At 44.6% G+C, this 15935-nt stretch overlaps 1 protein-coding gene across 1 annotated transcript in view; it reads right to left on the bottom strand.

Moving 5' to 3' along the window:
• Positions 1 to 15935, bottom strand: part of ddah2 (DDAH family member 2, ADMA-independent) — a 76394-nt gene that overhangs the window by 13833 nt on the left and 46626 nt on the right. The window contains exons 2-3 of the mRNA XM_063048077.1: positions 12888 to 12987; positions 1302 to 1375 (exon numbers count right to left, since the gene is read on the bottom strand). Of these exons, the coding sequence (XP_062904147.1) occupies positions 1302 to 1375; positions 12888 to 12987 (174 nt within the window). The remainder of the gene's footprint in view (positions 1 to 1301; positions 1376 to 12887; positions 12988 to 15935) is intronic.

Below are 15935 nucleotides of genomic sequence, written 5' to 3'. Positions count from 1 at the left end.
TACAAGCTATTAGACTTTTAAATTCACAGGTCTGTACATTGCGATGGAGTCATAAAGCAAAGATTTTTTACTCCCTCACGTTGTGGGATGGATGCAAGATTTAAATAAATGCTTGAAGTGAAATACACAAGATCTCTCAGGTCACACAGATCAGTCCATTAGGTGATAAATCATTGCAGACAATCTTCAAATAGATTACTGATACCATTTCTTTTCACAAATATAATAAAACCTCGGAACCAAAAGGCTGGCAATTTCCAAATCAGGAGAGAGAAGGACTTAGAAGAGAATGTGCAGATGTTTAGGGAGATGTACAACTTCAATACCTGCTTTTCCAGGTGGAAAACTTACATAGTGCATCATGACACCCAATTCCAAACTGGAACTGTGGGTTACTGCTGCTTCCATCAAGCCCAGCATCATTGACCATTCCCAACTATCTGCTGAGTGGCAAGTCACTTTAAACCAATGCAATCTGTCTGAAGCTAGCCCGGAGTAATTTTTTTTCTCTAGATTGGATGCATCTTGGAAAAAAAAATTCAAGCTGCATTTAGTCAACAGTGGACTTGTATCCAGCCAGGTCAAATGCACCCAAGAGGAAGCTATATATCAAGTAACACACAAAAGTGCTGGAGGAACTCAGCAGGTCAGGCAGCATCTTCGGAGAGGAATAAACAGCCAATGTTTTGGGCTGAAACCCCTCATCAGGACTGAAAGGGAAGGAGGAAGGAGGAATAAGGCAGGAGGTGGGGTCTGAAGGGGAGTAAAGCTGGCAGGTGATAGGTCATACTAGGTGAAGGGATAAGTGGGTGGATGAGGGAAGAGGAGGAAGTGAGAAGCTGGGAGTTGATAGATGTGAAAGGTAAAGGGCTGAAGAAGGAATCTGACAGGATAATGGGAGAAAGGGGAGGAGCTCCAGGGGAGGTGATAGGCAGGCGAGAAGGGGTAAGAGGCGAGCCAGAGAGGGTAATGGAAAAGAGGTGGGGAGAGGGTAAGAATGAAATTAGTGGAAGTTGGAGAAATCGATGTGCACATCATCAGTTTGGAGGCTGCTCAGACAGATTGAGGTGTTACTGTCCCGAGATCATCCCTTTGCCTGTTTTCCCCTCACAACGTGTCCCAAAGTTCTCATTTAAGATTTTGCTACTTTGTGCTACTCCAATTCTATATTTGTTTAGGGAAGGGCTTCATGGTCAACACATGGTATCCTTCCCTCTCAGCATTGTCTATTCTGGCACTCGTCCATCCTCTCCACCTCTTGACCCAGACATTGTGGTGTGAAATTATGCCCCTCGCCTCACCTTAAAAGCCTCTGCAACAAATTTCGCTCCTTTATGATTAGTCCATTTTGAGATCCCAACAAAGAATTCACGTCCTGAAACAGAAATTTGGTAGGGAGGGGGGAGGATAAAAAATGTCAACTTGATTAGATATTAAAGTCACTAAGACTTAACAGCCTTAACTAGCAAAGTGAACACAAAGTAAGAGTAGTCCACTCAGTCCCTCAAGCCTCACTTACTATTCAACACAATGATGGCTGATCTGCCCCAAGCCTCAACTCTTCTATTCCAGTTCCATAACCTTCAATTCCATCATTCCGTTCCCTGGTCAGACCCCACTTGGAGTACTGTGCTCAATTCTGGTCGCCTCACTACAGGAAGGACGTGGAAACCATAGAAAGGGTGCAGAGGAGATTTACAAGGATGTTGCCTGGATTGGGGAACATGCCTTATGAGAATAGGTTGAGTGAACTCGGCCTTTTCTCCTTGGAGTGACGCAGGATGAGAGGTGACCTGGTAGAGGTGTACAAGACAATGAGAGGCATTGATTGTGTGGATAGTCAGAGGCTTTTCCCCAGGGCCGAAATGGCTAACATGAGAGGGCACAGTTTTAAGGTGCTTGTACAGAGGAGATGTCAGGGGGATGTATTTTACGGAGAGAGTAGTGAGTGCGTGGAATGGGCTGCCGGCAGCGGTGGAAGCAAAAACGGTGGGGTCTTTTCAGAGAATCCTGGATAGATACATGGAGCTTAGAAAAATAGAGGGCTATGGGTAAGCCTAGGTAGTTCTAAGGACATGTTCAGCACAGCTTTGTGGGCTGAAGGGCCTGTATTGCGCTGCAGGTTTTCTATGTTTCTATCATCTCTCAAATTTATCCAACAGCTATTGGAATAACACGTGATTCTGTCTCCATTATCTCAGAGGTTGGAGAATTCCTGAGATTCACCACCACTCTAAGTTTCAATGCACCTCATTTATGAATGATCATGCCTTAACTGTGCAACTAAAAGATTCTCCCTCAAGTGCAGGTGTTCCCAACCATGGGTCCACAGACCCTCTTGGTTAATGATAAAGGTCTATGGCATAAAAAAGTTTGGGAACCCCTGCTCTAATGGAAACATCTCAAAGTTTACCCTGTCAGGTCTACTAGGGACCTTGAGGACATGAGATGGCAGATGTTGGAATCTGGAGCAAAGACAGATACTGAAAGATACGTAAATGTGTAGCTATAAGATTCTACCTCATGTAGAAACATCTCAAACTGTACAGTAGTATCTTCCAAGAATCTAGAGGACACAAGGTGGCAGGTACAGGGATCTAGAGCATAGAAAGACACTGGAGGAAGGCGACAGGTCAGGCAGCGTCTCTGGAGAGAAATCGACAGTCAACGTTTCAGCTCAAGTCAGATGAAGGTATCATCGTGAAACATCAGCTCTTCATTTATCTCCAGGACATCTGTTTGATCTGCTGAGTACCACCAGAGGCTTGGTTTTTGAACCATTGACCTTGCACTTTTTCATAAAAAACAACTTTCTTTTTTTAAAACAGAATAAAAACACAGTGCTTCAGCCCTACAATGTCAGTACCAAACATGATGCCAATTTTAAATGCAACTACACATTGTTTATCTCTCAACTCCATTGACACAAGATGCTGGACAGCTTGACCAATACATAAACTGCTGGAGGAACTTGGGTCAGGCAGTACCTATGGAGGGGAATTAACAGTTACATTTCCCCTCCATAGAGGCTGCCTGACCTATTAAGTTCCTCTAGCATCGCGTCCTTCAATTCCATGCTTGTTATTGTGTCTAAAGGCTTTCTGTACAGTGCAATAGCACAGGTTTCCATCATTTCTGCACTGTCCCAGGTGCATCATTATGTGCCAGGTCAAATGATGTAGGTGATCATGGTTCATCCATGACCATGATTGTCCTTGGCAAATTTTTCTACAGGAGTGGTTTACCGTTGTCTTCTTCTGGGCAATGTCTTCACAAGATGGGCAACTCCTCAATAAGGAGTTGATAACTCCTCCTAAGGAGCTGGTGGTAGACCTGAGGAGAGCTAAGGTACCGGTGACCCCTGTTTCCATCCAGGGGGTCAGTGTGGACAAGGTGGAGGATTACAAATACCTGGGGATACAATTTGACAATAAACTGGACAGGTCAAAGAACACTGAGGCTGTCTACAAGAAGGGTCAGAGCCATCTCTATTTCCTGAGGAGACTGAGATCCTTTAACATCTGCCAGACGATGCTGAGGATGTTCTACAAGTCTGTGGTGGCCAGTGCGATCATGTTTGCTGTTGTGTGCTGGGGCAGCAGACACCAAAAGAATCAACAAACTCATTCGTAAGGCCAGTGATGTTGTGGGGATGGAACTGGACTCCCTCACGGCAGTGTCTGAAAAGAGGATGCTGTCCAAGTTGCATGCCATCTTGGTCAATGTCTCCCATCCACTACATAACGTACTGGGTGGGCACAGGAGTACATTCAGCTAGAGACTCATTCCACCGAGATGCAGCACAGAGCGTCATAGGAAGTCATTCCTGCCTGTGGCCATCAAACTTTACAACTCCTCCCTTGGAGGGTCAGACACCCTGAGCCAATAGGCTGGTCCTGGACTTATTTCATAATTTACTGGCATAATTTACATATCACTATTTAACTATTCATGGTTCTATTACTATATTATTTATGGTGCAACTGTAACAAAAACCAATTTCCCCCAGGATCAATAAAGTATGACTACTATGACTATACTCTTCAGAGATTGTCTGCCTGGCATCAGTGGTCACATAAGCAGGAATTATGAACAGCTGGTGCATATCACATGACCATTTAGCACCTGCTTCCATGGCTTCACCTGATTCTAATTGGGTGGTGGTGGCCGGGGGCGGGGAGGGGAAGAGGAGGGTGGGTGTTAAACAGGTGCTACACCTTGTCTAAGGGTGACCTGCAGGCCAGTAGAGGGAAGGAGCACCTTACACTTCTTTTAGTAGAGACGCATCTCCACCACAGATATATACCACTTTTAAAAAAATCTTTGAAATCTCCTTTAAACTTCCCTCTTCACACATTATGCCATCTAGTAGAGCTAAAGACAAATTGTCTACTGGCTGCCTCCCAAATTTTATACACTTCTATGTACAGATCCAGTTTCATTCACTGCTTGTGAAAGGACGAGCTTCACATCCCCGTGATGAAACTTCAATATGAAAATCATTTATATTTGGCATGCAATCCATGCTGGCCATTGGCCAGACTGTGGCCACTCCCACCAAATCCCATAAGGGAAAATAAGTTGGACAAGTACCTCAGGCAGACGGGGATAGAAAGTTCATATACTGTACAAACAAGCCTGGAGATCTGGGATGTGAGCCAAGTAGAGCGAAACTGGAGTGTGGAGATTTTAATCCAATGGCCCAGGTCTGCGGAGAGGTTGGCCCCAGTAGCGACCCCGCCCTATGAAAATAAATGCTCCCAAAGTGGGGGGGGGGGGGGAAGAGAGAGAAAGAGAACCTCATCTGCAACACCCGTCATCAATTCCCACCCAACTGGCAGGAGGGGTGGCCCAGCAATGAAAGCACAGAAAACCAAAGTCTGCACATACACAAAGGATACTAATTGCAGCAGCAAGCACGAAGTTGGCTTCAGATAAGCCAGGGAAACAAAGCCAATTAAATGAGCCGGCACTTAACAATTGCTGTGATGAAGCCCAGCGTCACCTCCCCAACCAGCAGAAAGTAGCTTCACCATGTCCAATTAGGACAAAACTCCTATAAATCACTACTGACTATGTAGAAATTTGGTTCACCAGAACGGCTCATCTAGTGCATGCTGATCCGACCTTCCACTTTGAAATATCTGGCTGAACCACTCTGATATATCTATCCAAACTTAAAAAGTTACAATTGAATCCACATCGACTGGTTTCTCATTCCACACTTGTACCACCCTCCAAGTTCCTCCTCAGACTCTCCTTGAATAGAACATAGAATAGTACAGCACAGTACAGACCCTTCGGCCCACAATGTTGTGCCGACCCTCAAACCCTGCCTCCCATAAAAAAGCATTAAAAAGGGCTAAGAGAGTTGTAAAAGAGCGCCTGAAGGCTTTATGTGTCAATGCAAGGAGCATTCGTAATAAGGTGGATGAATTGAAAGTGCAGATTGTTATTAATGATTATGATATAGTTGGGATCACAGAGACATGGCTCCAGGGTGACCAGGGATGGGAGCTCAACGTTCAGGGATATTCAATATTCAGGAGGGATAGACACGAAGGAAGGGGAGGTGGGGTGGCGTTGCTGGTTAAAAAAGAGATTAACGCAATAGAAAGGAAGGACATAAGCCGGGAAGATGTGGAATCGATATGGGTAGAGCTGCGTAACACTAAGGGGCAGAAGACGCTGGTGGGAGTTGTGTACAGGCCACCTAACAGTAGTAGTGAGGTCGGAGATGGTATTAAACAGGAAATTAGAAATGTGTGCAATAAAGGAACAGCAGTTATAATGGGTGACTTCAATCTACATGTAGACTGGGTGAACCAAATTGGTAAAGGTGCTGAGGAAGAGGATTTCTTGGAATGTATGCGGGATGGTTTTTTGAACCAACATGTCGAGGAACCGACTAGAGAGCAGGCTATTCTGGACTGGGTTTTGAGCAATGAGGAAGGGTTAATTAGCGATCTTGTCGTGAGAGGCCCCTTGGGTAAGAGTGACCATAATATGGTGGAATTCTTCATTAACATGGAGAGTGACGTAGTTAATTCAGAAACAAAGGTTCTGAACTTAAAGAGGGGTAACTTTGAAGGTATGAGACATGAATTAGCTAAGATAGACTGGCAAATGACACTTCAAGGATTGACGGTGGATATGCAATGGCAAGCATTTAAACGTTGCATGGATGAACTACAACAATTGTTCATCCCAGTTTGGCAAAAGAATAAATCAAGGAAGGTAGTGCACCCGTGGCTGACAAGAGAAATTAGGGATAGTATCAATTCCAAAGAAGTAGCATACAAATTAGCCAGAGAAAGTGGCTCACCTGAGGACTGGGAGAAATTCAGAGTTCAGCAGAGGAGGACAAAGGGCTTAATTAGGAAGGGGAAAAAAGATTATGAGAGAAAACTGGCAGAGAACATAAAAACGGACTGTAAAAGCTTTTATAGATATGTAAAAAGGAAAAGACTGATAAAGACAAGTGTAGGTCCCCTGCAAACAGAAACAGGTGAATTGATTGTGGGGAGCAAGGACATGGCAGACCAATTGAATAATTACTTTGGTTCTGTCTTCACTAAGGAGGACATAAATAATCTTCCAGAAATAGTAAGGGACAGAGGGTCCAGTGAGATGGAGGAACTGAGCGAAATACATGTTAGTAGGGAAGTGGTGTTAGGTAAATTGAAGGGATTGAAGGCAGATAAATCCCCAGGGCCAGACGGTCTGCATCCCAGAGTGCTTAAGGAAGTGGCCCAAGAAATAGTGGATGCATTAGTGATAATTTTTCAAAACTCGTTAGATTCTGGACTAGTTCCTGAGGATTGGAGGGTGGCTAATGTAACTCCACTTTTTAAAAAAGGAGGGAGAGAGAAACCGGGGAATTATAGGCCGGTTAGCCTAACGTCGGTGGTGGGGAAACTGCTGGAGTCAGTTATCAAGGATGTGATAACAGCACATTTGGAAAGCGGTGAAATGATCGGACAAAGTCAGCATGGATTTGTGAAAGGAAAATCATGTCTGACGAATCTCATAGAATTTTTTGAGGATGTAACTAGTAGAGTGGATAGGGGAGAACCAGTGGATGTGGTATATTTGGATTTTCAAAAGGCTTTTGACAAGGTCCCACATAGGAGATTAGTGTGCAAACTTAAAGCACACGGTATTGGGGGTAAGGTATTGGTGTGGGTGGAGAATTGGTTAGCAGACAGGAAGCAAAGAGTGGGAATAAACGGGACCTTTTCAGAATGGCAGGCGGTGACTAGTGGGGTACCGCAAGGCTCAGTGCTGGGACCCCAGTTGTTTACAATATATATTAATGACTTGGATGAGGGAATTAAATGCAGCATCTCCAAGTTTGCGGATGACACAAAGCTGGGTGGCAGTGTCAGCAGTGAGGAGGATGCTAAGAGGATGCAGGGTGACTTGGATAGGTTGGGTGAGTGGGCAAACTCATGGCAGATGCAATTTAATGTGGATAAATGTGAAGTTATCCACTTTGGTGGCAAAAATAGGAAAACAGATTATTATCTGAATGGTGGCCGATTAGGAAAAGGGGAGGTGCAACGAGACCTGGGTGTCATTATACACCAGTCATTGAAAGTGGGCATGCAGGTACAGCAGGCGGTGAAAAAGGCGAACGGTATGCTGGCATTTATAGCGAGAGGATTCGAGTACAGGAGCAGGGAGGTACTACTGCAGTTGTACAAGGCCTTGGTGAGACCACACCTGGAGTATTGTGTGCAGTTTTGGTCCCCTAATCTGAGGAAAGACATCTTTGCCATAGAGGGAGTACAAAGAAGGTTCACCAGATTGATTCCTGGGATGGCAGGTCTTTCATATGAAGAAAGACTGGATGAACTGGGCTTGTACTCGTTGGAATTTAGAAGATTGAGGGGGGATCTGATTGAAACGTATAAGATCCTAAAGGGATTGGACAGGCTAGATGCGGGAAGATTGTTCCCGATGTTGGGGAGGTCTAGAACGAGGGGTCACAGTTTGAGGATAGAGGGGAAGCCTTTTAGGACCGAGGTTAGGAAAAACTTCTTCACACAGAGAGTGGTGAATCTGTGGAATTCTCTGCCACAGCAAACTGTTGAGGCCAGTTCATTAGCTATGTTTAAAAGGAAGTTAGATATGGCCCTTGTGGCTACAGGGGTCAGGGGGTATGGAGGGAAGGCTGGGTTCTGAGCTGGATGATCAGCCATGATAATAAATGGCAGTGCAGGCTCGAAGGGCCGAATGGCCTACTCCTGCACCTATTTTCTATGTTTCTATGTTTCTATATAAGGCCCCACCTTAGATTCCTCCATATACCTGTCTAGTAGTCCCTTAAACTTCACTACTGTATCTGCCTCCACCACTGACTCAGGCAGTGCATTCCACGCACCATCCACTGAGTAAAAAACCTTCCTCTAATATCCCCCTTGAACTTCCCACCCCTTACCTTAAAGCCATGTCCTCTTGTATTGAGCAGTGGTGCCCTGGGGAAGAGGCACTGGCTATTCACTCTATCTATTCCTCTTATTATCTTGTACACCTCTATCATGTCTCCTCTCATCCTCCTTCTTTCCAAAGAGTAAAGCCCTAGCTCCCTTAATCTCTGATCCTAATGCATACTTTCTAAACCAGGCAGCAATATTTCACCTTTCATTCTAAACCTATGACCTGGTTGTATTCTTGGCCATCCTGAGGGGAGGAGCCTGAATGCATTCCCCCTACCAGACCGCTCAGTTTTGTATAGTATCAGATCTCCCCTCACTTTCCAAGGCTTCAGAGAATAAAGTCCTAACATATTCAACCTTTTCTTATAATTCAGACCATCAAATCCTTCATTCTTTCAAGCATATTGATATCTTTCCTATAGGTACATGACCAGAACTGCACATAGTACTCCAAACTAAACCTCAGCATCCTGTGCAATTTCAACATAACATCCCAATTCCATTACTCAGTACCTTGCTTTATGAAGGCCAATGTGCCAAAAGCTCTTTATGACCCTATCTATCTCTGATTCCACTTTCAATGAATTATGGATCTGGATTCCCAGATCCCTTTGTTCTACCAGACTATGTTTCACCACATAAAAGGCAACTGGAATTGATATTGGTGAGGAAAAAATTTGGCATTTTCATAGTAGGCCAAAGGGCCCAATTCTATGCTACGTGTCTATGCCAAACATCAATTGCATGTTTCCCTAATGCCATTGTTTATTTTCCCCACATTCCCTTAAGATTCTCATCTACTTTGGAGGGTCAATTTATAGTGGCCAATTAACCCAACCTGCATGCTTTTGGCTATAGGAAGCCAAGGAATCTGAGGTACTCACACCATCACTGGAAAAATTATGTAACCTGTGTTCAGCCTACACAAGTGATCAAAATCAAACCAGGTTAGACCACAAGACATAGGAGCAGAATTAGGCCATTTGGCTCATCAAATCTGCTCTGCCATTTGATCATAGGTAATTTATTTTTCCCTTAAACTCAGTCTCCTGCCTTCTCCCCAATACTTTTGACACCATTTCTAATTTCTCTTCAACCTCTGCTTTAAACACACCCAATGATTTGGCCTCCAAAGCTGTTAGTGGAAATGAATCCCACCAACCACCACACCCACCCTCCCCCGGTCCTAGACTCTCCCACTATAGGAAGCATCCTCTCCGCATCCACTCTACCAAGTATCTCAATATTCAGTAAGTTTCAGGTGAGGTCTCCGTCCCAATTGTTCTAAACTCCAACGAATACAGGCCCAGAGCCATCAAATGCTCCTCATACATCAACCGTTTCAGGGGGCGTATATTAGAGCAAGTGGGAAGTTAGAGGATTGGGAACCTTTTTTTAAAAAAAACCAACAGAAAGCTACTAAAAAGTCATAAAGGAAAAGATGGACTACAGAGGTAAGCTAGCCAGTAATACTAAAGAGGTTATCAAAAGTTTCTTCAGATATATAAAAGAGAGGCGAGAGTGGATATTGGATTGCTGAAAAATGATGCTGGAGAGGTTGAAATGGGGGACAAGGAAATAGCAGGTGAACTTAAGTGTTTTGCATTAGCCTTCGCTGTAGAAGACTAACAGTATGGTGGAAGTCCGGGATTGTCAGGGGGAAGAAGTGTGTGAAGGTGCTATTACAAGGGAGAAGGTTCTTGGGAAACTGAAAGGTCTGAAGGCAGATAAGTCACCTTGACCAGGTAGTGTACACCCCAGGGTTCGGAAAGAGGTGGCTGAAGAGATTGTGGAGACATTAGTCATGATTTTTCAAGAATCAATTGATTCTGGCATGGCTCAGGAAAAATAGAAAATTGAAAATATCATTCCACTCTTCAAGGAGGGAGATAGACAGAAGAAATGAAATTTTAGGCCAGTCAGTCTGATCTCAGTGGTTGGGAGGATCTTGGAGTCTATTGTTAAGGATGTGGTCTCAGTGCACTTGGAGGCACATGAAAAAAAATAGGATGTCATCAGCATGGTTTCCTTAAAGGAAAATCTTGCCTGACAAAGCTGTTGGAATTCTTTGAAGAAATAACAAGCAGGATAAACAAAGGAGAGTCAGTGTACTTGGATTTTGACAAGTTGCCGCACACGAGGCTGCACAATAAGAGCCCATGATATCACAGGAAAGATTCTCGCACGGATAGACCATTGGCTGATAAGCAGGAAGCAAAGAGTGGGAATAAAGGGAGTTTTTTTTCTGGTTGGCTATCAATAACTAGTATTCTACAGTGTGTCCGTGTTGGGACTGCTTCTTTTCACATTATAGGTAATTGATTTGGATGGCAGAATTGATGGCTTTGTTACAAAGTTTGCAGATGATATGAAGATAGGTGGAGGGGCCGGTAGTTCTGAGGAAGTAGAAAAGCTACAGAAGGGCTTAGGCATATTAGCAGAATGGGCAAAGAAGTGGCAGATGGAATAGTGTCAGCAAGTGTATGGTCATGCACTTTGATAGAAGAAATAAAAGCATAGACTATTATCTAAATGGGAAGAAAATTGAAAAAGATGAGGTACAAGGGGACTTAGGGTTCCTCATGCAGGATGCCCTAAAGATTAACTTACAGATTGAGAAAGGCAAATGCATGGTTAGCATTCATTTCAAGAGGACTTGAAGATAAAAGCAAGGATGTAATGTTGAGGCTTTATAAGGCACTGGTGAGGCCTCACTTGGAGTGTTGTGAGCAGTTTTGGTCCCTTATCTAAGAAAGGATGTGCTGACTGTTACATCCTTGGCTCTCAGGAAGTACAAAGGAGTCAGGACACAACAGGAATCACAAACAAAAGATATTTATTAAAGTTAAGGTAAGGGGAAAACAGGAGAGGCAGAGGGGGCAATGGAAGGATAATTGTAGGTGTCCCAGGGAACTGCAACACAGGATATGAGAGAAAACACAGGCCAGGAACTGTACCGCTCATAACACCGACAGGGCTCAGAGAAGGTTTACGAAGATAATTCCGGGATTGAAAGGATTGTCATATGAGGAGTATTTGATGGCTCTGGGCCTCTAATCAGATGGAATTCAGAAGAATGAAGGGTGACCTCATTGAAACCTATTGAATGTTGGAAGGCCTGAATGGAGTGCATGTTTCCTATGGTTGTGGGAGTTTAAGACCGGAGAGGACAGGCTCTGAATAGAGGTGTCCTTTTAGAAGAGGATGAGGATGAATTTTTTTAACTAGAGAATGGTGAATCAATGGAATTTGTTACCACAGGCAGCAGTGAAACCCAAGGGAAAGGTTGATAGATTCTCAATTAGTCAGGCAAGAAGGGATACAGGAAAAAGGTGGGATATTGGGGCAAAGAGGGAAAATGGATCAGCCATGATGAAATGGTGGAGAAGACTCAATGGGCCAAATGCCCCAACCCTGTTCCTTTCGCTTATGGTCTTATGATAAGACAGGCTCCTGGCCTCACAATCTACCTTCTTACTTTGTTTACTTTACCTGTATTGCACATTTTTGGAAGTTATTGACCACTATTCCGCAGATGGTGGGGTGGAGATATGTGTCTACCAAAGGAGGTGCAAGGCGATTCTTCCCTCCTCTAGCCTGCAGGTCACCCTTGGGCAAGGTGTGACACCTTCTTTCTCTGCATGATCAGCATCATATGAAGCCATAGGAGCAGGTGGTGCATATCACAAGTCCCAGTCATACAACCACTGATGCCAGGCAGACAATCTCTGAAGAGTATTGATAATGGCTGGGGTCACTTATCTTCTAATAACACTGCCTAGAAGACAATGGCAAACCATTTCTGTACAAAAATTTGAAAACAATCATTGTCATGGAAAGACCTTGATTGCCTACATCATATGACATGGCACATTCTAGCTCAGTGCACTGTGTAATAATTTGACCTGTATAAGATACAAGATGTAGGAGCAGAATTAGGCTATTTGGCCCAACAGGTCTGCTCCGTTATTCAATCATGGCTGATCCTCTTTACCTCCCTCTCAGCCCCACTCCTTCGACTTCTACCTGTAATCTTTGATGCTGTGTCCAATCAAGAACCTATCAAGCCCCGTCTTAAATACACCCAATGACCTTGCATGAACAGTATGCAAGGCAAGCACTTCACTGTATCTTGGTACATGACTGAAATAAATCCATACAATTGCTCGCAATACTCCAAATGTGGTTTGGCCAATGCATTACAAAGCCTCAGCATTATATCCTATTTTTAAGATTATTTTAATACAGAGTTGAGATAGTGGCTCTACCTGCCGGCTGCCCAGTGAGGTATTTGCCCTTATAACATGGCTGTGGAATATTTGTACTGTGGAGTTCATGTTTGAAGATTGTACAAAGCACACAAATTTGTCTCCAGAATAGGAAGAGGAAAAACAAAGGGAAACTGTCAAAGTCTTTCCTGGCAGGGAAAGGACTGAAATGTCTTACCTGTGAATAAGATGTCACTGCCATCAAGAGTTGCTTCCTCGTCAGTCACTTCCAGTACACGCAACTTCAACTCTTGCAGTATGGTCTTCACAGTGTCCACCTACAACAAAGACACCTGTCAGTGCTCTACCCACTGCAACATCACTAACCCCATCTTGTCACTCTTCTACGACGACAACGACAGGAATTCTGCAGATGCTGGAAATTCAAGCAACACACATCAAAGTTGCTGGTGAACGCAGCAGGCCAGGCAGCATCTCTAGGAAGAGGTACAGTCGATGTTCCGGGCCAAGACCCTTCGTCAGGACTAACTGAAGGAAGAGTTAGTAAGAGATTTGAAAGTTGGAGGGGGAGGGGGAGATCCAAAATGACAGGAGAAGACAGGAAGGGGAGGGATGGAGCCAAGAGCTGGACAGGTGATTGGCAAAAGGGATACGAGAGAATCATGGGACAGGAGGTCCGGGAAGAAAGACGGGGGTGGGGGGGGGGGAAAGAACCCAGAGGATGGGCAAGGGGTATATTCAGAGGGACAGAGGGAGAAAAAGGAGAGTGAGAGAAAGAATGTGTGCATAAAAATAAGTAACAGATGGGGTACGAGGGGGAGGTGGGGCCTTAGCGGAAGTTAGAGAAGTTGATGTTCATGCCATCAGGTTGGAGGCTACATAAGGTGTTGTTCCTCCAACCTGAGTGTGGCTTCATCTTTACAGTAGAGGCGGCCATGGATAGACATGTCAGAAATGGGATGTGGAATTAAAATGTGTGGCCACTGGGAGATCCTGCTTTCTCTGGCGGACTGAGCGTAGGGTGTTCAGCAAAGCGGTCTCCTTTGTTATTTATTTTTCGGTTATTTATTTTTATACATTCTTTCTCTCACTCTCCTTTTTCTCCCTCTGTCCCTCTGAATATACCCCTTGCCCATCCTCTGGGTTCTTCCCCCCCCCCTTGTCTTTCTTCCCAGACCTCTTGTCCCATGATCCTCTCATATCGCTTTTGCCAATCACCTGTCCAGCTCTCGGCTCCATCCCTCCCCCTCCTGTCTTCTCCTATGATTTTGGATCCCCCCTCCCCCTCCCACTTTCAAATCTCTTACTCACTCTTCCTTCAGTTAGTCCTGACGAAGGGTCTCGGCCTGAAACATCGACTGCACCTCTTCCTATAGATGCTGCCTGGCCTGCTGCGTTCACCAGCAACTTTGATGTTGTCACTCTTCTATACTGCTTCAATGAAAACACATTGCCTGGATGCACCAGCAGCTCAGTATAGTTAAAGTGCTGCCAAGACTACGAAAAATTGCAGAGGGTGCTGGGGACACAGCTTAGTTCATTATGAAAACCAGCCTTGTCTACACTTGCTGGCTGCCTCAGGAAAGGATTCCGCATACAACACTACCCACCCTACACGCTCTCTTCTACCCCCTTCCATTGGGCAAAAGATACAAAAAGCGTGAAAGCACAAAACCGGGCTCAGGTCCAGCTCCTGTCCTACCGGTACAAGATTCTTGAATGGATTTCCTGTACAACAAAAGCGAACGCTTGATCTAACAAATCTATCTCAACATGGTCCTTACACCTTATCTACTTGCACTGCCTTCTGTAATACTATCCTTCATTCAAGGTTCAAAGTAAATTTATGTCAAAGTATCTGTCACTATACAACCCTGAAATTCGTTTCCTTGCAGGCACACTCAGAAAATCCAAGAAACACGGTAGAATCGATGAAAGGCTACATCCAACAGGACAGACAAACTGCAAATACAAAAAGGAAAAACACGCAAGAGAGAGCACAAGATGAAGGGCCCTTGAAAGCGAGTCCATAGGTTGTGAGAACATTCAGTGATAGGGTAAGTGAAGTTATCTCCTCTGCCTGATGGTTGAGGGCCAATAACTGTTACTGAACCTAGTGGTCCGAATCCTGAGACTTCTGTACCTTCTTCCTTATGGCAACAGTGAGAAGAGAGCGTGGCCAGGACGTTGAGGGTCCTTGATGATGGATGCTGCTTTCCTGTGACAGTGCTCCATGTAGATGTGCTCAGTGGTGGGAGGGCAGTATCCACTTTTCCTTTCAAGGGAATTGAGGTGGGATGCAGCCAATCAATGTACTCACCACACATCTGTAAGCTTGCCAAGTTTTAGATGTCATGCTGAATATTCACAAACTCCTTAAGGAAGTAGAGGCACTGCCATGCTTTCTTCATAATTGCACTTGTGTGCTGGGCCCAGGACAGGAACTCTGAAATATTAACACTGAGGAATTTAAAGTTGCTGACCCTCTCCACCTCTGAACTCCTGATGAAGACTGACTCGTGGACTTGCGGTTTCCTCCACCTGAAGTCAATTATCAGCTCCTTGCTTTGCTGACGTTGAGAGAGGTGGTTGTTGTGGCACCTCTCAGTCAGATTTTCAACTTCCCTCCTATATGCTGATTTGTTACCACTTCTGAATCAGCCAATGACAGTGGTGTCATCAGCAAACTTAAAAATGGCATATTAGAGACTAAGCACAGCTCCATAAAGTGGGTAGAGAGGGGTCTAAGCACAAAGCTTTGTGGTGCACCTGTGCTGATGGGGATGGTGGAGGAGATGTTGTTGCCAATCTGAACAGACTTGGGTCTGCAAGTGAGGAAACAGAGGATCCAATTGCACAAGTATTGAACCCAAGGTCTTGAGGCTTATTGATTGGTTTTGAGTGGATACTGTATTGATTGCCAAGCTGTAGCTGATAAAGAGCATCCTGATGTATGCATCTTTGCTGTCCAGATGTTCCAGGATTGACCGAAGAGCCAATAAATTGGCATTTGCTGGGACCTGTTGTGCCAGAAGGCAAATTAGAGTGGATCCAAATCGTTTCTCAGACAGGAGCACACACATTTCATGAGCAACCTCTCAAAGCCCAGTGGATGTACAGTTAGTGTTACTGGATGATAGTATTTGAGGCAGGCTCCCATGCTCTTCAGAGGCACCAGTATAACTGAGGACTGTGGGCACATCAGACTATCAAAATGAGAGGTTAAGATTTTGGTGAACACACCAGCCAGTTGATCAGCACAGGT

Source organism: Mobula hypostoma, chromosome 5 (genome assembly GCF_963921235.1).
Source record: "Mobula hypostoma chromosome 5, sMobHyp1.1, whole genome shotgun sequence".
NCBI classification, from domain to species: domain Eukaryota; kingdom Metazoa; phylum Chordata; class Chondrichthyes; order Myliobatiformes; family Myliobatidae; genus Mobula; species Mobula hypostoma.
The sequence above is the reverse complement of the archived record's forward strand: the minus strand, read 5'-3'. Positions and strand labels throughout refer to the sequence as shown.